Source organism: Nerophis ophidion, linkage group LG13 (assembly GCF_033978795.1).
Source record: "Nerophis ophidion isolate RoL-2023_Sa linkage group LG13, RoL_Noph_v1.0, whole genome shotgun sequence".
Taxonomy (NCBI): domain Eukaryota; kingdom Metazoa; phylum Chordata; class Actinopteri; order Syngnathiformes; family Syngnathidae; genus Nerophis; species Nerophis ophidion.
In genome coordinates, this window is record NC_084623.1 from 21,507,525 (window position 1) to 21,528,797 (window position 21,273).

A 21,273-nucleotide genomic window follows, 5' to 3' on the forward strand; every position below is an offset into this window, starting at 1 on the left:
CCCTTTAACCACTGGTTGAGTGTTTTTTAAGTGTATATCCACTCGCTGACCATCTGAAGGCTCCGAGGACTTTATGGTGATTGTTATTTATGTAAACATGTCGGTACAGACGATGCTTAAAGCAGGTTTGCAGCTACCTGAGTCCATTCTTAAAAAGTCCTCATTTTGGGAGTTGGGTAAAGTCCCAAATTTTTTCACAATTGCACTTTCCTAATTTATTTTCATAGTAAAATAATTATACTTTTAATATACGTATTGGAAAATGAGTTGAATGTAATATTATACACTATATGTCTGCTCTGCAAAGTATTTTTTGCTGCCTTTATCAAAGTTGGCTAATAACGAGTTTAATCACTTTTTGAAGTCTCAATTGTGATATTTAATTATTAACCGAAACCCTTTAGAAAGGTATTTCGCAATTATAGCCATGCGTTTTTGGAAAGCACGTTTATTACCACTTGAAATTATTAGGTTTGATGCATTGGAGTTTGATGTTTTTTGTCCCTCCTTGTGGAATGTTTGCAGAACGTACAATGCAAGTAGCATGCAAAATGTCCGTCTGTAAAGTAATGAATCAGTCCCAAATGTATGTTTACACTGAGCGAAGCTGGAGTTTGAAAAGGAGCACTTGACTTGCTCACCCTAAACCACCTACACCACAGTGCAGTTAATCTCACTTATTTGACATTTTTTATTATTATTTTTTTTCTCTAAACTATTTTTTAACCTAATTTCTTATATAGACTTCATAATGATTTACTCGATATTGATTGTGCACCCCAAATAAATAAATAAAAAACTACATAAGCCTTTTACAACCATAAACTCTTTCGGGTGTTTTAGTGCTCTAGCGTGGCTTACTGTTTCATGAACAGGGCCATCCATGCACTTTAGGAGCTTTGACGAGACTACTGTATTTTCCGGGCTATAGAGCACATCAGTATTTAAGTCGCATCCATCAAATTTTTAAACAAATTTATATTTTTACATATATTAGCCATAAGTGGCAGATCTATACTGGTGCAAAATATTTTTGACATGTTTAACTACACATCTTAATTGTTTTCCTGCCACACGGCAGTAAAACGGCTGATCAAACAAAACTGAAGTCATCGTCATGGACCCGCCAATCAACTAAACAGACTCAGTAACTCCACGATGACGTTTTATTGAATTTATGAAATTGATACAATACAAATGCCTTTGTTAGTTAATAATACTAACACAGACACTCGTAAATGTGTTAGCATATTAACTAATGCTAATGACGCTGGCTTGATTACAATACATTAAGATAGCCTGTACAAATATGCATAAACACACTCCTACATGCATCTAACATAGTATGATTTTTTTTAGTTAAATTGTGAAACTTACAAACATTGCTTGGAGTAATAAATGAAAAAATCCTTTTGAGTTGAAACACTATGCAGTTTTACTTCCGGTTCAAGGCACCAAATGAGAAGTACATTTTCAACCTGCTGCACTTGCAGTGAGCAAACTTGTCCAAAAGATGGCACTATAGTACAAAAAAACAACACACCTTTTCAGAGTCTCTGTAATATGAAAAGTATGTTGTATACAAAACAATATGGCTGTTAGCGGAGAAAATCCCTAAACGAGCGGCGCAGAGTTCAAGGAGTTGGAAAAATCCAGCGGCTTTTCGTCTGGAAAATAGGGTTAAATAGATTGTAGTTGAGTCTTCCATAAAGACAAGAGACAAAAAACATGGTAATAAAAGAGCCGCTAAATAACTGTGGCATATTTGTTGAAGCGTGCCTTTCAAAAAAATAAAGAAACATCTGATTATTTTAATTTTAATGAAACATTCCTTTTTTAAATATCCTGTCTGTTATTTTAGGTTTGTCAACCACTCCCTGTGGACGGTCCACGTGGGAAACACAATGCAGCAAGCCGATGGTCCCCAGTCTCTTACAGTGGAGAAGACGATCTTCCACATTCTTTATGACCCCAACGGCATGGATTATGATGTTGCACTCATGAAACTAAGAAAGCCTCTTGTTTTTGATGGTAAGATGTTTTTAATGATGGCTCTTTTAGGTTAATTGGATACTATCAATTGGCAGTAATACTGAATGTGAGTGAATGGTTGTTTGTCTGAACTTTTTCTATAGGGTCTCATACTAAAGAAACCAATGGATATGGAGGACTATTTTTGTGTGAATGCTTTGTGGTATTCACACAAAAATAGTATTTGAATTATTATTCCGCCCTTTTTTCATTGGCCGCCTTCACCCACAGCTTTTATTACGAACACCGTTTCCGTATGAGTTGGGAAATTGTGTTTGATGTAAATATAAACGGAATACAATGATTTGCAAATCGTTTTCAATCCATATTCAATTGTATGCACTACAAAGACAAGATATCTGATGTTCAAACTCATAAACTTATTTTTTTTGCAAATAATATTTAACTTAGAATTTCATGGCTGTAACATGTGCCAAAGTAGTTGGGAAAGGGCATGTTCACCACTGTGTTACATCACCTTCTCTTTTAACAACACTCAAACATTTGGGAACTGAGGAAACTAATTATTGAAGCCTTTGAAAGTTGAATTCTTTCCCATTCTTGTTTTATGTAGAGCTCCAGTCGTTCAACAGTCCGGGTTCTCCGCTGTTGTATTTTACGATTCATAATGCGCCACACATTTTCAATGAGAGACAGGTCTAGACTGCAGGCGGGCCAGGAAAGTACCCGCACTCTTTTTTTACGAAGCCACGCTGTTGTAACACGTGCTGAATGTGGCTTGGCATTGTCTTGCTGAAATAAGCAGGGGCGTCCATGAAAAAGACGGCGCTTAGATGGCAGCATATGTTGTTTCAAAACCCTGTATGTACCTTTCAGCATTAATGGTGCCTTCACAGATGTGTAAGTTACCCATGCCTTGGGCCCTAATGCACCTCCATACCATCACAGATGCTGGCTTTTGAACTTTGTGTCGATAACAGTCTGGATGGTTCGCTTTCCCTTTGGTCCGGATGACACAATGTTGAATATTTCCAAAAACAATTTGAAATGTGGACTCGTTAGACCACAGAACACTTTTCCACTTTGCATAAGTCCATCTTAGATGATCTCGGGCAGCTAGAAGCCGGGGGGGGGGGGGGGTTCTGGATGTTGTTGATAAACAACTTTCGCTATGCATAGTAGAGCTTTAACTTGCACTTACAGATATAGCGACAAACTGTATTTAGTGACAGTGGTTTTCTGAAGTGTTCCTGAGCCCATGTGGTGATATCCTTTAGAGATTGATGTCGATTTTTGATACAGTGCCGTCTGAGGGTTCGAAGGTCACGGTCATTCAATGTTGGTTTCCGGCCATGCCGCTTACGTGGAGTGATTTCTCCAGATTCTCTGAACCTTTTGATGATATAATGGACCGTAGATGTTGAAATCCCTAAATTTCTTGCAATTGCACTTTGAGAAACGTTGTTCTTAAACGGTTTGACTATTTGCTCACACCTTAGTGGACAAAGGGGTCTGCCTCGTCCCATCCTTTCTTGTAAAAGACTGAGCATTTTTTGGGAAGCTGTTTTTATACCCAATCATGGCACCCACCTGTTCCCAATTAGCCTGCTCACCTGTGGGATGTTCCAAATAAGTGTTTGATGAGCATTCCTCAACTTTATCAGTATTTATTGCCACCTTTCCCAACTTCTTTGTCATGTGTTGCTGGCATCAAATTCTAAAGATAATGATTATTTACAACAAAAAAATTTATCAGTTTGAACATCAAATATGTTGTATTTGTAGAATATTCAACTGAATACGGGTTGAAAATGATTTGCAAATCGTATTCCGTTTATATTTACATCTAACACAATTTCCCAACTCATATGGAAACGGGGTTTGTAGTTAGTCAGTGTTCTCAAAATTTTTTCTCCAAGAACCACCTCAGAAATACCATCATAATGACCACCATTAAAATACAATAGCGTAGTGGCCCTAAGTATTAATTAACATCAAAGCAGACATTTTATTAACAGGTACATTTAATATTTTTGGCAACTGTAGAATTACACACAGTTTAAAGAGTAACACTGTGTTTGAATATTTAATTACCTGAGTATTTGGCGTAGCAATAGATGGAACCCGTGTACCACCAGTGGTACCACAGTCGGAGAATTACTGATGCAGGGGTGCCAATTAGAAATTACGAGCTCAGTATGAACGAAAAAAAAAACTGTCAGGAACGCGAGAAGCACTTTTTATTTCAACACTCTCTCTTTCCACGCACAGTTCCTGTCTTCCCAATATCAGTGCTGCTCCATCCTGCATATGCTAACAAAATAAGGGTCGAAGAAAACTTGCACATAAAAGCTAGCAAGCTACGGAAGTTACCTCCCAATATATTTCTTGTAAAGCTCTATCCCCCTGCGACCCTGAAAGAGACAAGTGGTAGAAAAGGGATTGATGTATGAGTGTATAAAAACAAGTATGGAAACTGGACAAATAAGAAGTGAAAAACCTACTTACTTGTGGGATTACAAGGACAGGAGCACTTTTTTTTCCTCGCAATGTAAATTTGAAGTGGTGGAATTTATCTGCAACTAATGTGAATCCTGCCTGATTCCAATCAATGCAAGTCATCAGAGTGTATGCGTTACACTCGCTTGTATTTTTTAATCGAATACTTTTAACAAGTTTACAAAAAACATACATTTGTGTGTGTGTGTATGTATATATAAATATATATATACATATATATATGTGTATATGTATATATATATATGTGTGTATATATATATATATATATACATATATATAAATATATATATACATATGTGTGTATGTATGTATATATATATATATATACATATACATATGTATGTATATATACATATATATACACACATTTATATATATATGTGTATGTATATGTATGTATGTGTGTATATATATATATATATATACATACATATATATACACATATATATATATATATATATATATATATATATATATATATATATATGTGTGTGTGTGTGTGGATATACATATATGTGGATATACATATACATACATACATACATTTTTTATCGCTTGTCCTCTCGGGGCCGTGGGGGTGGCCGGAGCCTATCCAAGTTGCCTTCGGGCTACATTTTATTCAATCGGAAATGAAAGAGCAAATTTTCAACCTTTTCAAACTAAATGCTTTATATTCCTCTGTAAATAAATGTTTAACTTGGCACATCCCACGGGACGGATTTTGGACGCGGGCAGGCTGGATCCGGCCTGCAGGCAGTAGTTTGGGGACCCATGCGCTACATTTAATTGGAACAATCTAACCTATGACGTGGCGTCTTTGCTACTGGCCGCCTGGGCCGTGAACCTGATGAAACTGCTGGTGGAAGGCGACGTCACATCGTGTCACTGTCGAAGAAGGCTAGTGAAGCAATTTTAAATATGATTGATAATATTTTATGATGAAAAGTGAGACATCAAAGTTTCTGGTGCAATCTATAAAGTCAAGGAAGGAGGAGAAGGAGGAAGAGGAGTAGGAAATACGGGCTGGTTGCAGAGCATACTTGCCAACCCTCCCGGATTTACCGGGAGACTCCCAAAATTCAGAGCCTCTCCCGAAAACCTCGCAGGACAAATTTTCTCCCGAAAATCTCCCAAAATTCAGGCGGAGCTGGAGGCCACGCCCCCACTAGCTCCATGCGGACCTGAGTGAGGACAGCCTGTATTCACGTCCGCTTTCCCACAATATAAACAGCGTGTCTGCCCAATGACGTTAGAACTGTAGAATGATCGAGGGAGATTTCTCTGTTTCTTATGTGGGTTTATTGTTAGACAGTTTCATTAACGTCTTCCCAGCGCAGTAACAGCACAAAACAACAGCAGTCACGTTTTTGTCTACCATAAAGCAGTTTGTCTGCCGTAAACAGCAATGTTGTGACAATCTTAAACAGGACAATACTGCCATCTACTGTACAAGTGTAACCGGTGGTCTTTTCCTCTGCGTTGTGTGTGTTTTAAGAAAGACGACGGACACCATGGGTTTCTCCACTGCACTTTACTGATAATACAGAATACAATTGTCATCAAAAACTTTCTGCCAACTTTCTGCCACTCTCCCGTTATCTTAGACAAAAAGGAGGGTGTAGTTACATACAAAGTAAAATAAAAACATACCTGATAATACAGAATAAATTGTCATCAAAAACTTTGTGCCATCGTCGAGCCGCTAAACAAATATAATAATGAACAAGAAATTAATTGAGGTTCTTAACAAGACAAAACATTTTCTGTCGTCACATGGACGCCTACCTCTCCCATTATCGTAGACAAAAAGGGAAGTTGGAAGGCGTGTCCAACGCATATGAAAAGACAGGTGTCGCAGTTATTATTGCAGTAGGAGGGACGAGACAAAGGTTCCTCATTGACAAAACATCAAACAATATTCAGGTATTTACATTTAACTTACATATTTTGTGTAATTATAACAATAATAAAACATTAGAAAATACATTATTTACAAGACGTTATTGACCCTGTTACACATGCACCACAACACCTCCAGGCAACACCTCCAGGCAACTTCAACCCTTTACTAATACCCTCCTCCATTCACATCCCATCTCCCCGGATTGTAAATAACCTTAAGTAAATAATGAATGTAAAAAGAATGTATTTCTAATTTATATACTTGTTCTTATACTATCTGAACTGACTATGTTCTCTGCTCGCTGTAAATATCCTACTAAGTAAGACCTACACTGTTTCAATGTCCATTTCTCTGTTGATGCAATTGTTGATGACTGAAGTACTGATATCAACCAAAGCTCCTCATCGCACCCCCCGGATTGTAAATAATGTAAATGATTCAATGTATATACTGTGATGATTAACTTGTGTGATGACTGTATTATGCTGATATTATATATTTGTACCATGAATTGATTAACGTGGACCCCGACATAAACAAGTTGAAAAACTTATTCGGGTGTTACCATTTAGTGGTCAATTGTACGGATTATGTACTGTACTGTACAATCTAGTAATAAGAGTTTCAATCAATCAATCATGCATATGTGACAATAACATCTGCGGCTTTTAGAGAGTGCAGTGCACAACTGTGCACACAACAGCTGTAAATAGACTCCTCCCCTCTTAACCACACCCCCGCCCAACCCCCGACCACGCCCCCACCTCCCGAATTCGGAGGTCTCAAGGTTGGCAAGTATGGAGCAGAGGTATGTATGTACATTTACTTAAATCATTTTTAGTGTTAGCTTCATGACTTTTCTTATATGGGCTAACAGCGACAGGCTCTTGTTGCCGTAATTCATATTCAGGGACTGCGAGAGTAGTTTGCACACGGCAACTATAAGATCAATTGGGTGAACTTCTGAAGTAAATAGAAAGTGAATAAGCAACATCTGTAAAGCGGAAAATCCAGAAATTCACAGGGTGAGAAAGTTGGTAACCCAAACTTAAATTCTATTTATTGTAAGCTCAGCCATCGGCTCATTTGGCTGAAATGTAAGCTATTATTGAAACGAAATAATGGATGCTATTTGCGATGTGATACAAATCACAACATATTTACAGCCACTGCAGGCACATGGAGAGGGTGTTACTGTGTTCACCTGAGCCTCATTGTAAAGAAACATTAAGTTTTTCGGTTTTGAAATATGATTAGAGGGCAGTTTCTTCCCGTTATATATGTTTTATTTGTAGAGTTAAAATGCATGCATAGATGACATTTCTGCCATTTTGTGTTTTACACTACAGCATTTATTCAGACAGCAAGAAGCAGAAGCACATTTGCTGGTGAGAGACACTCTCAACATGTAAATCCAGGTGAATGTTTATTTGTAACAAACTGTAGTAACAATCATTTTTCAATTAAAAAGCATACTACAGTGAGGCAAAAAAGTATTTCGTCAGCCACCGTTTGTGCAAGTTCTCCCACTTAAAATGATGACAGAGGTCTGTAATTTTCATCATAGGTACACTTCAACTGTGAGAGACAGAATAAGAAAACAAAATCCAGGAATTCACATAGTAGGAATTTTAAGGAATTTATTTGTAAATTATGGTGGAAAATAAGTATTTGGTCAACCATTCAAAGCTCTCACTGAAGGAAGAAGGTTTTGGCTCAAAATCTTACGATACATGGCCCCATTCATTCTTTCCTTAACACGGATCAGTTGTCCTGTCCCCTTAGCAGAAAAACAGCCCCAAAGCATGATGTTTCCACCCCCATGCTTCACAGTAGGTGTGGTGTTCTTGGGATGCAACTCAGTATTCTTCTTCCTCCAAACACGACGAGTTGAGTTTATACCAAAATGGATACATGGATGATACAGCAGAGGATTGGGAGAATCTCATGTGGTCAGATGAAACCAAAATAGAACTTTTTGGACTGAGCTACTGTTATCAGTTAAAGAGGTATACGAAAAGAACATGATTTAATAATGCCTTTTGACATATCAGGGCCATTAAATGATGACTTTACATACAATTATTTCATATGGCTCCGTTAAAATGTATTTTATTATTAATATAACACGCTCCAAGAGAAATTTATGGGTATAATAATGGATATTAGCTTGCATGCTCATAAACCTGCTTTCAGTGCTATTATATATACTTTTTAGCAATAGATAAGTATAAGTTAAATCTATTACTGGAATAGGAAGTATTGAGGTTATACTGTACATGTATTGTAAGTTGCACCCTATTACATATATATATATATATATATATATATATATATATATATATATATATATATATATATTATACTCAAATATTAAAATTACTTTGCTTATATATTTTGATATATAACAGTATTTTAGAATATATGCTTATTATATTATCAGGACATATTAGTGAACACTCCATCCATCCATCCATTTTCTACCGCTTTCTCCCTTACGGGGTCACGGGGGGCGCTGGCGCCTATCTCAGCTACAATCGGGCGGAAGGCGGGGTACACCCTGGACAAGTCACCACCTCATCGCAGGGCCAACACAGATAGACAGACAACATTCACACTCACATTCATACACTAGGGCCAATTTAGTGTTGCCAATCAACCTATCCCCAGGTGCATGTCTCAAACAGTCTAAATTAAACATTTTGGTCTTGTAATTTAACTGAAATCGTTATCATTAATAAATCTACAAATATTTTTCAAAGTTGTTCTTTGTGTGTGTGTTTAATGTTCTTACAGAATTATGAAGCAGTAGCAGCAGACTCAATGTTACAATCCAATGACCTGAAGCCACAACCTAGGCTTCAATCTATGAATGCATCCTCCATTGATATTGCTGACTGGCTACACCATTTGACTGACACACTAAGGACTGAATTACTTAGCAGAGGGTCTTATGAGTTAAACTCAGATTTCACGTTCCCTAAAGGAGATGATAGAAGAAATTTCCATCACCACTACTTCCACAGCCATGTATTGAATGGATAGAAGAGCATGTGGCTCTTTGCTGTTTGCACTATATTTGTAGGTGTTAATTTGTTATTTTATTCTCATGGACATTATTTAGATTGTTTATATTTTATCTTGAAATTGCATGTTTTTGTCTTTAGAAAATGGATGGATGTCTTTACATGTCAAATAAAATAATTACTAACTAATGCTGCATATAGACTTTTCTCTGGGGATGGGAGGTAAACCTTTCTGGAAGGAAGTGGGGAGTTCACTCTCGCCTGTGGTGTCAAACGGCTAAAACAATACAATTATATCATTGATACACATGACAGCTACAATATCAGATGCACATGGTCCTAAAAAATACATGTTATATGTATTTTATGGATACAATGTTATCAAATACTTAAAGTGCACCTGAATTGTTTTATGACCCAACTAAATAAAACAATATATCTCAATGTTAAAATCTAATTTCGCTTCGTTCTTGTGAACCCAATATTATGATTCATTTCGTCTCCGGAGTTGAGCATATCGTCACACCAAACCGGGTATGGTTGGTTTCATTGATAATTAGAAATGTCCTCATGACATTGGAGAGTGACAAGAATGTTTGTAAATAGTATTAAATCATCTAAGGCAGGGGTGTCCAAACTTTTTCCACTGAGGGCCGCACTGAATAATCAAAGCAAGCGGGGGCCATTTATTTTAAAAACCAATACAATATATGTATAAAAATTATAAATTTAGGCCTCCACTCAGGCTTGATCCCGGGGACCCCAAAGGGTTTTGGTAAAAAATAAAATGTTAAAAATGTGTCATTATTCAGTATTAATATTTTTATTATTATTCAAGTTTTAAATCTCTAAATCAACATTAGGTCTATCTGTCATTATGATGTTTTTAAAGATTTAAGTTGTATGCTCTTTTTGTCAAAGAAAACCATGTTTTTTATTGGAAAAAAAACACAAAATATGCAATATTTTCACACATTAAAATTTTTAAGTAGAATGTTTGAGATTATATAATAATTGAAACCAGAAAAAAGTCAACAACTCATAACACCATTGATTTTAATTCACTATTATTTTTGTCCAATGAGACTTATAAACAAAACACACTGATCCCAAAAATTTTAACACAAAAGTTTTAAAAAATATATATATATATATTTTTTTTTTTTTACTGTTTACTTTTAACACAATGGTCTCCAGATCAACTTCAGATCCATCCGTCAATTATAAGTTTTTTGTTTGTTCGTTTTAGGCCCTTCTTTAAAAGAAAAAAACAGCTCAGTTTTTTATGTGGCAAATACAACATATCCAACAATTGCCCCAAAAAATATCTCAAAGTGGAATATTTAATGTGACATAGTTGGAGCCTTGAATTGGTCAATAATTCATAATTGATTTTGATTCACAATTTTTTTTTTTTTTTTAAAGAAAGAAACAGCCTGCAGGGCAACTTTGTGTTATTAGAGTAAACATTGCAACATGCTCTTGTTACATTTCACCTGTTTGCTCTTTTTCATAACACTTTTTATGTTTTGAATTTTTTTCCATAGTATTTTTAAAATGTGCCATGGGGCCTTTAAAAAATGACCTGCGGCCCGCAAATGGCCCCCTGATCTAAGGGAATCAAACAATGACTGAAAAGCAGTGGTCCAATCTTGGACCGTTGCGGGACACCATAACTAAATAATTCTGTAAACTTTAGGATTTGTGGAGCCCATCTGCCTGCCTAACTATGGGGAGGTGTTTGAGCAGGGTAATGAGTGCTGGATCTCTGGATGGGGGGCAATTCAGAGCAAAGGTGAGCGTTACAAGATCCGATTCACCTCAGAAAAACATTCTTTACAATAGCTATGTACTTCTCTTGAAAAGTGCCTGGGCTTTTCAGGTGGTACCGAAATGTTTCTTCACTCGGCCATGGTGCCCATCCTCTCCATGAAGACCTGCAATCAGCCAGAGGTTCACCAGGGCCTCATCTCACCATCGATGGTCTGTGCAGGATACCTGAAGGGAGGAATTGACGCCTGTCAGGTGATATTGAATGGCAATAAAAGAGAATGTAATACTGTAAGGTTGCGTGATATAGACCAGTGTTTTTCCACCTTTTTTGAGCCAAGGCACATTTTTTCCAAAAAATATGGACGCACACCGCCAGCAGAAAACGTTCAAAAATGAAACTCCACCAAGTTGCTGTGCCTTATTTTGAGTTAGTTGTTGTTTTCCTTTGTTTAGTGCTTTAGTTCCTGTCTTGCGCTGTTATTTTGGTGGTCCTTCCTGTTTTGTTGGTGTTTTCCTGTAGCACCTTCACGCCTTCCTTTGAGCGCTATTGCCTGACCTGCTGTAGCTGAGATAGGCGCCAGCGCCCCCCGCGACCCCAAATGGGAATAAGCGGTAGAAAAAAGGATGGATGCCTGACCTACTTTGTATTGGCAAACAAGACTATTTAAAGGCCCACTGAAACCCACTACTACTGACCACGCAGTCTGATAGTTTATATATCAATGATGAAATATTAATATTGCAACACATGCCAATACGGCCTTTTTAATTTACTAAATTGTAATTTTAAATTTCCCGGGAGTTTGTTGTTGAAAACATCGCGGAATGATGACGTGTACGTGTGACGTCACGGACTGTTAGGAGATATGAGCGCTGCGCACACACACAGCTAAAAGTCGTCTGCTTTAACCGCATAATTACACAGTATTTTGGACATCTGTGTTGCTGAATCTTTTGCAATTTGTTCAATTAATAATGGAGGAGTCAAAGTAGAAAGATGGAGTTGGGAAGCTTTAGCCTTAAGCCACACAAACACACGGTGATTCCTTGTTTATAATTCCCGGAGGTGAAGCTTTACTATGGATCAGAGCGGTCAAGCGAACATGGATCCCGACCAAATGTCAACCAGCAGTTTTCGGTGAGAAAATTGTGATAAAAAGTAGCCACTTACCAGAGATCAGCTGAGCTGGACGTGCCGTCCATACAGCTGCCGTCGACTTCCATCAGACACTGGCCTCAAGACACCCGTGGACAAACCCCTCCGACTAACTCACTAAAACACTAGCAACACAATAGAAAGATAAGGGATTTCCCAGAATTATCCTATAAAGATAAGGGATTTCCCAGAATTATCCTAGTAAATGCGTCTAAAAACATCTGAATCCGTCCCAATGCAATCAAGTTTTGTTTTTTTAACTTGATTTTATTTTTCTTTTTTTTCTTTTCTCGTCCGTCGCTATTAATATCCTCAAACACGAATCTTTCATCCTTGCTCAAATTAATAAGGGAATTGTCGTTTTCTCGGTCAGAATAGCTCATTTTGTTGGAGGCTCCCATTAAAAACAATGTGAGGATGTGAGGAGCCATCAAAGGGTGACGTCATCGTCCGCGACTTCTGTAAAGGCAGGGCTTTTCTGTTAGCGACCAAAAGTTGCGAACTTTATCGTGGATGTTCTCTACTAAATCCTTTCAGCAAAATTATGGCAATATCGCGAAATGATCATGTATGACACATAGAATGGACCTGCTATCCCCGTTTAAATAAGAAAATCTCATTTCAGTAGGCCTTTAAGTTGTGCGGACGCTATCCTTTGTGGGGACATTGTTGATTGTCATGTCATGTACGGATGTACTTTGTGGACGCCATCTCTGCTCCACATGCTGTAAGTCTTTGCTGTCGTCCAGCATTCTGTTTTTGTTTACTTTGTAGCCAGTTCAGTTTTAATTGTTTTGCACAGCCCTATGCTTCAGTGCCCTTCCGTAGCGGGACTTGCATTTTCTTCATTTTTGGTTTAAGCATTACATGCCTTTCTGCCTGCATGCTGTCTCCCGCTGTGCTTTGCATATTGGGATCTCAACAAACCCTCCTCGTCTCACCCGACGCGTTCCGACTTCTACAAAGCTACCACCTACTGATAAGTTTACATTGTTACCCTGCCAAGCTCTTCACAGCACGGACACTTGACAATGGCACATTATTTGCAGATTATAATTATTGATTTGCAAAAAATATTTTTGGACCAATTAGGAGAAGTGGAATAATTTCCCGCGGCACACCAGACAATATCTTACGGCACACTAGTTGAAAAACACTGATATAGACATTAGACAAAATAAATAATAAAAAATTGGCCGACAATAGAGATTTTATTACTATCGTCATATCGCAATAATTCATAAAAATGACACGTTCTAGCTGTTTCCTGCAAATTTGAAGGCGACAAGCAAACTTGGCGCAATGCAACGTCCTCGCTAGCGGCTAACGTCCTTCCACAATGTGAAGCCTTTTCAAAGTCACTAATACTTGCCTCCATAGTGGCTAATAAACTGTTTCTTGTAAGTTCCATTATCACTTGGGGACAAGGACTAGCTAAATAAAAAAATAACACAACTGGAAATAATGCAATATGTTACCGCATACATCAGCAGCTAACTGCATGAAAAGAGCCTCATGAGGCCCTGCATACAACCATGTACTTCTCACATATCCAGGCATGTAAGAAGTATTCAGGAATATCTCCTGAATATGGTTTATCTACATTTGTTTGTATTACACCAATGTGACTAGTGAACAAAAAATAAACATGTTTGTGGTGCGTGTGTCTTTAGTAGGTTGATATGTGAATAAATGACTAGTACAATAAACCATACACGATATACATTAACATTATAATACACTTTAAATATGCATACAGTATACCATAAACCCTTCTGTGCACATTTGACCAAGAGCAATGTGAACAGTGCAGGCAAACCCACCAACCTAGTATGATGGCCAAGGGGTGAAAGATGTCAGGTTGAAACACTGATGACATCTATTAATCAGACAAGAAGCAAGGAACCAAGCAGAAACAGAGTTAAATAGGGCTCATGAGGAGAACGCGGGCACTGCACACTTAGTCACAGCCTTGCCCTACGCTCTAAGTTCCAGTTTCCGCGTTCTCCTTTTTATTCAGAGTTCCATAGTCAACATCACTGAAGCTGCCTCTAAAAGGAGTGGTCACATATATTATGCAAAGCAGGTCCAGGACGCATAGTACGTGACGGAATGTGATTTTGCCTTGTCGCCGAGTTCATCCGCGTGTTGTCATCTTATCTTCGTTGAGATCCTTGAAGTCTCTGTCTCGTCTGCGTGCAGTCATCCCATCCATGCTGAGGTCTCTGAAGTCCTTGGCTGCCAGTGAGCCAAAACTATGATAACATCATGTGGCTGAGGCCACCGCTCAGACAAGAAGTTTTGTCCTTGCATAGTTAGTTATTAGCTATTGAGCACAATAGCTAAAAACTAAAGCAACAGACTTTAAGCATTCTAAAGTTAGTGTGATAATATATTCATAATTATTCTAACAAAGGCTAATGCTCCGTTGAGGCAATCAGAATAAACTGGATGAGGCTGAACTTTAGTTTGGTACATTTATTTCACATAGAAAGATCAAGACACTTAGTAGTTAAAAGTAGTAATTTAACAGTACCTCTGAATTAAAACCAGCACTATGGCGACTTGTCCAGGGTGTACCCCGCCTACCGCCCGAATGCAGCTGAGATAGGCTCTAGCGACCCCCCGCGACCCCAAAAAAGGACAAACGGTAGAAGATGAAAGGATGGACTATTATAAAAGACGCAAATAGAATACAAACACAAATTTCTCCACACACTAAAAAACACACATTGGGCAAATATAGGGGAATACAGTGCAAAATGAAACCAAACCTTAAAATAACAGCACCGGACAAGGTTCAAGGTTCAAATTTATTTTTCACATGCAGACTACACCACAGTGAAATGCTTTTTTCCCTGCTCTTCAGATATTGCGTACAGTGGGATCCAAACACTAGTTGCAGAATCTAATACACTAAATACAAAAAAATACAAAAAATTGAATAGCTGATGTACATTAATTAAAAGACAATTAAGTTGCACAATAAGTCACAGAAGTTATGGTAGAAGTATCAGTACAAGTAGAAGTACAGTAGTCAAATACAGTACCAGTGCAATATCAAATAGTGTAACAGTATATACAGTATAGGAAGCAACAAATATGAAGGTCTCGACAGTTCTTTGGGAGTTGAGTAGTGACAGTAGTATGAACAAAGATAATGGAACAGTATGACTTATTTATACTCTTGTTTTTACATTATTTTTACATTATATACAATCATTGAATGAAAAGTATTGTAGTCCGGTAATTACAGTGGTAAGTAAAGTGTATTTACATTATTTTTACATTATATACAGTCATTGAATGAAGAGTATTGTAGTCCGGTAATTACAGTGGTAAGTAAAGTGATCTTGTGCGTGCGGTTTTATGCAATTGTGATAAGTGTTAATCATTTTAAACTATTGCACAAACCCAGTAATTGAAATAAAGTAACAAGTGACTAAGATTAAAAAGGGTTACTGAAACGTTTAATGTTTAATAAATACAACCGTTAAAATAGTAGGATAAAAAACTGTGACACGTTAAAATCTAAAAAATCTAACATACATTAGGAAGGTATCAACTAATACCTAGTGAATACTACAATTAAAATTACAAATACTTTGGCCGGTGTCAAATGCGCCTTGACCTCTGGTCTTACTAACCACAACATCCTATACTAAAAAGTGACACAAGATGAGATTAGTTTAAAACAGAACATACTTTAAAGTGCAGGTTCCATCTTAGATTTGTGTCATTTGTGTCTTTGTGTTTGCCGGGTGTGTGTCGAAGCTCAGAGGTTTGGGCGTGATTTAAAGGCCTACCGAAACCCACTACTACCGACCACGCAGTCTGATAGTTTATATATCAATGATGAAATCTTAACATTGCAACACATATCAATACGGCCGGGTTAATTTACTAAATTGCAATTTTAAATTTTGGGCGAAGTATCCTGTTGAGAAAAAAAGTCTCCATGCCTAAGTGCTTGATTTTATACACCTGTGGCCAGGCCAAGTGATTAAGACACCTGATTGTGATCATTTGGATGAGTGGCCAAATACTTTTAGCAATATAGTGTATATTTTAGTCCAGATCACCCATGCCTGATATACGGATTTATTGTTAGTTTGATTCTAGTGCTTGTAGTTTTTTCTGTTTGTAGAGTAAATGTCTTACCTTGAACTATTTCCTCAGGGGGATAGCGGGGGTCCTCTGGCTTGTGAAGACTCACCTCTGTGGAAACTGGTTGGGGCAACGAGTTGGGGCATCGGCTGCGCTCAAAGGAACAAGCCCGGTGTTTACACCAGGATCACATCCTTTCTCAATTGGATCAGAATACATATGGAGGTCAGTCCATAGATCGATGTTGTGTGCAACACAAAGACATTTTAGTCTAAATGTCTGTACCAAGATAATTGTGTCTTATGAGCATAATGCTGCCGATACTAGGGGGCTGCGGTTCATTGAGGGAAACATGAACTCCAACATTTACATTTGATGGATGGATCAGAGGTCAGGATCAGGTTTTTGTTTACATTGTTTTTCCCACAAATATTTGTGTTTTTCATTGTGCTGTTGTGTGATGTATTGTATGTTTATATTATTTACAATGTCAGGGAATAAGTTGCAACATTACTGTATTTAAATGAGATCCACTCGTAGTTTTTGTTTACTTATTCTGCCCTATTGACTTTATTTTGCTAAAACAATTGTATGCAATAACATGGAATAATTGTATTATTTGAGGTGTATTCTGACTTCACACATTAGTAAGCAGTTCATAATGATATTGATAAAAATATGTTTTTGTTCATCTACAATCTTTGTCTTTGTATTTTATTCTGATAAAAAAGATAAAAGTGTAGTAAAAACAAATGTTTTTAATTTATCTTCAACAATTTCAAGAAAAAAGATATGTTTAAGTGTTGGAAATTAATCTATATTACAAACCCCGTTTCCATATGAGTTGGGAAATTGTGTTAAATGTAAATATAAACGGAATACAATGATTTGCAAATCCTTTTCAACCCATATTCAGTTGAATGCACTATAAAGACAAGATATTTTATGTTCAAACTCATAAACTTTATTTTTTTGCAAATAATAATTAACTTAGAATTTCATGGCTGCAACTCACGCCAAAGTAGTTGGGAAAGGGCGTGTTCCCCACTGTGTTACATCACCTTTTCTTTTAACAACACTCAATAAACTTTTGGGAACTGAGGAAACTAATTGTTGAAGCTTTGAAAGCGGAATTCTTTCCCATCCTTGTTTTATGTAGAGCTTCAGTCGTTCAACAGTCCGGGGTCTCCGCTGTCGTACTTTACGCTTCATAATGCGCCACACATTTTCGATGGGAGACAGGTTTGGACTCCACGCGGGCCAGGAAAGTACCCACACTCTTTTACTACGAAACCACCCTGTTGTAACACGTGGCTTGGCATTGTCTTGCTGAAATAAGCAGGGGCGTCCATGATAACGTTGCTTGGATGACAACATATGTTGCTCCAAAACCTGTATGGACCTTTCAGCATTAATGGTGCCTTCACAGAGGTGTAAGTTACCCATGCCTTGGGCACTAATACACCCCCATACCATCACGGATGGTTATTTTCCTCTATGCTCCGGAGGGCACCACGTCCACAGTTTCCAAATATAATTTGAAATGTGGACTCGTCAGACCACAGAACACCTTTTTACTTTGCATCAGTCCATCTTAGATGATCTCGGGCCCAGCGAAGCCAGCGGCGTTCCTTGGTGTTGTTGATAAATGGGTTTTGCTTTGCATAGTAGAGTTTTAACTTGCATTTACAGATGTAGCAACCAACTGTAGTTACTGACAGTGGTCTTATGAAGCGTTCCTGAGCCCATGTGGTGATATCCTTTACACACCGATGTCTGTTTTTGATGCAGTACCGCCCGTCGGATCAACGGTCCGTAATATCATCGCTTACGTGCAGTGATTTCTCCAGATTCTCTGAACCTTTTGATGATTTTACGGACAGTAGATGGTAAAATCCCTAAATTCCTTGCAATAGCTTGTTGAGAAAATTGTTTGACAATTTGCTTACAAATTGGTGACCCTCGCCCCATCCTTGTTTGTGAATTACTTAGCTTTTCATGGAAGCTGCTTTTATACCCAATCATGGCACCCACCTGTCCCCAATTAGCTTTCACACCTGTGGGATGTTCCAAATAAGTGTTTGATGAGAATTTCTCAACTTTATCAGTATTTATTGCTACCTTTCCCAACTCCTTTGTCACGTGTTGCTGGCATCAAGTTCTAAAGTTAATGATTATTTGCAACAAAAAAAAATGTTTATCAGTTTGAAAATCAAATATGTTGTCTTTGTAGCATATTCAACTGAATATGGGTTGAAAATGATTTGCAAATCATTGTATTCCGTTTATATTTACATCTAACACAATTTCCCAACTCATATGGAAACGAGGTTTGTAAATAATTGCAGAATCACATACTATGCCCCTACTGTGTATTGACTAGTGATGTATAATGACTCCGTGTGAGCGTGTGGCACACTCACTGGCTGTATTGATACTGCACCGATACAGTGTTGGTGCCTTATAATGGTGCCATTTGCTGGAGTAAAACAGTTATTACATTTGACATGAAAAAAAGAATAGTTATAGTTAACAAATATATATTTTTTAAATGAAAATGCTTAAAGGAAAATAAAACATTCAACTCTGGTCAATGAGCCAAATAATAAACAAGAAAAGAAAAGCATTTGTGTTATTTGGTGATAAAAAGATCAAGATGATCCCATCCAGTCAATGTATAAATCACTATGTTGTTGATCCCCAGACTTGACGACCTTAAAAAAGCACAAACAAGAGAAGGAGGGAAAACATGATTAGTGGGAATGGGTGCAAGTGGCCCTGCGATGAGATAAGGGCTTGTCCAGGGCGTATGCCGCCTTCCGCCCGAATGCAGCTGAAATAGGCTCCAGCACCCCCCCCCCCACACACACATTCACACACTTAGTTTTATATTTATTTATTTTTTGTTTTTATTCAGTCATTGGTGGAGTATAATATTGTTTTTAATATTGTTTTTAATATGGCTGTGCAGAACTTTGGAAACATTATTTTTGTTTAAATGTGCTGTATAAATAAAGTAGATTGGATTGGATTGTAAAAGTTAATAGTATTCAATTAATATAAATGCATTTACTACTCCCCTCAACTCCAAGGAGGTGATCAAGGATGTTGAGTCAAATGCAGAGAATAATTTTGCCACACCTAGTGTGTGTGTGACAATCATTAGTACTTTAACTCTAACAATGATTTAACCTTCTCTCTTTAATAATAAAATTTAATATCCCGCCTGCTAAACATTCTTGAATTTTGGGCTATCTGTTATGTGTGTACAGGGGTTTAAGTTGTTTAAGCTCTATTTATATATGTGTATATTTGTTTATATATATATATATATATATATATATATATATATATTTTTTAATATATATATATATATATATATATATATATATATATATATATATATATATATTTTATATATAAAGTATATATATATATTTATAAATATATGAATACATATATATATTTTATTTATTTATAAATTTATAATAAACAAGGGTATGGAGTGTGACTAAGCCAAAAGGGTGTGTATGTGTGCGACTATGTGTGTGAGTTAACTGTTGTGTGTTACCGGAGTGTTGAGCAGGAGGCAGAAGTCCTGGAGGGAAAAAGCAGGCTCGAAGATCCGTGAGACAAGCAGGTAGTCAGGGGCGATAGCGAGGCATCAGAGTCTGTGTTCAGGCGGGAGATCGAGAGCCAAGAAGCAGCCAGAGAACCAGAGGGAATACGGGAGGACGAGACACACAGCTCGTTACGTGGTATCGAAGGCAGGCTGCAGAGAGGCGACGAGGAGGACACGAGACAATGAACACAATGAGGGGGAAAGAGCAAAGAGTGCAGATAGAACTTGACGATTAGGCTTACTGTACTGAACAGGGAGCTATGTTGTGGCGCGGGATAGCAGGTTGTGCAGGCTTATGACCTCTGTTCAGTGACAGGTGCGCTGATTGCTGGCCAGTGATTGTAGCTGTGTGCTGCAGCCGGACTGACAGGCGCCTGGCGCGCTCCCAAAGATGCGCCCAGCGCAGCACACACATGAATGCGCACTGGTGTGTGCTCGGGCCGTGACACTATCAATCAAAACATGTTAGACAAGAATACACACTTTATCTGCCAGAAGACATTTATTTAGGTAGAAATATCACAGATTATATTACAAAACATTTGACAAAGCATGATTGTAATGTAAGACAATTTTTCATTTTGTCACGTTAGTAAGACCGAATTTGCCGTGTACGCTATTGTGAAGCCGGAAGTATTGTGTATAGTCTAGTGATTAAGACGCCTGGCTGGCATCGTGGTGTGGTTTTGTTCTCTCAATAGAGGCAGTCGGAATGGACACAGCGTGAAGTTAAGAACTGAGGATTTATTATCACTACAAAAACGGATTCGGAACAGAAAACACTTGCACAAAGGCACTAAAGACAAAACGAACAGAAAGCGCTAGCATGTGAGCTAGGGACAAGCAACAGAATAGCGTGGAAGCTAAAGTACACAAAGTCTTTATCACAAGCGGGGATAGCGGCGTCACCTGTCGCATCAAATAGCAAATTAGACTGCTGTGGTATAGTCATACTAAGTGTAGTTACATATCATTCCGATAGGTGGCAGTAGCGTGTAGAAAATACATACTACCTGTTGTATGTACCAACGAAGAAGAGTTCTGAGTAAAGGAAGTAAACACTGCACGTCGTTGTCCGGCTCTCTCCTTCATGCTACCTTACAATACAACATATTGGCGACGAGGATAAAGTAAATAATGGCCTTGCTCGGTATTTCGCCACCTCCGGCATTC

The 21,273-nt window shown here is 37.7% G+C and overlaps 1 protein-coding gene across 1 annotated transcript in view; it reads left to right on the plus strand.

Moving 5' to 3' along the window:
- Nucleotides 1–17,127, plus strand: part of LOC133564351 (transmembrane protease serine 3-like) — a 45,275-nt gene extending 28,148 nt beyond the window's left edge. Inside the window, 4 exon segments of the mRNA XM_061918586.1 lie at nt 1,862–2,031; nt 11,142–11,237; nt 11,325–11,467; nt 16,551–17,127. Coding sequence (XP_061774570.1) covers nt 1,862–2,031; nt 11,142–11,237; nt 11,325–11,467; nt 16,551–16,715 — 574 coding nt within the window. The 3' untranslated portion in view covers nt 16,716–17,127.
- Nucleotides 17,128–21,273: the final 4,146 nt, after the last annotated feature.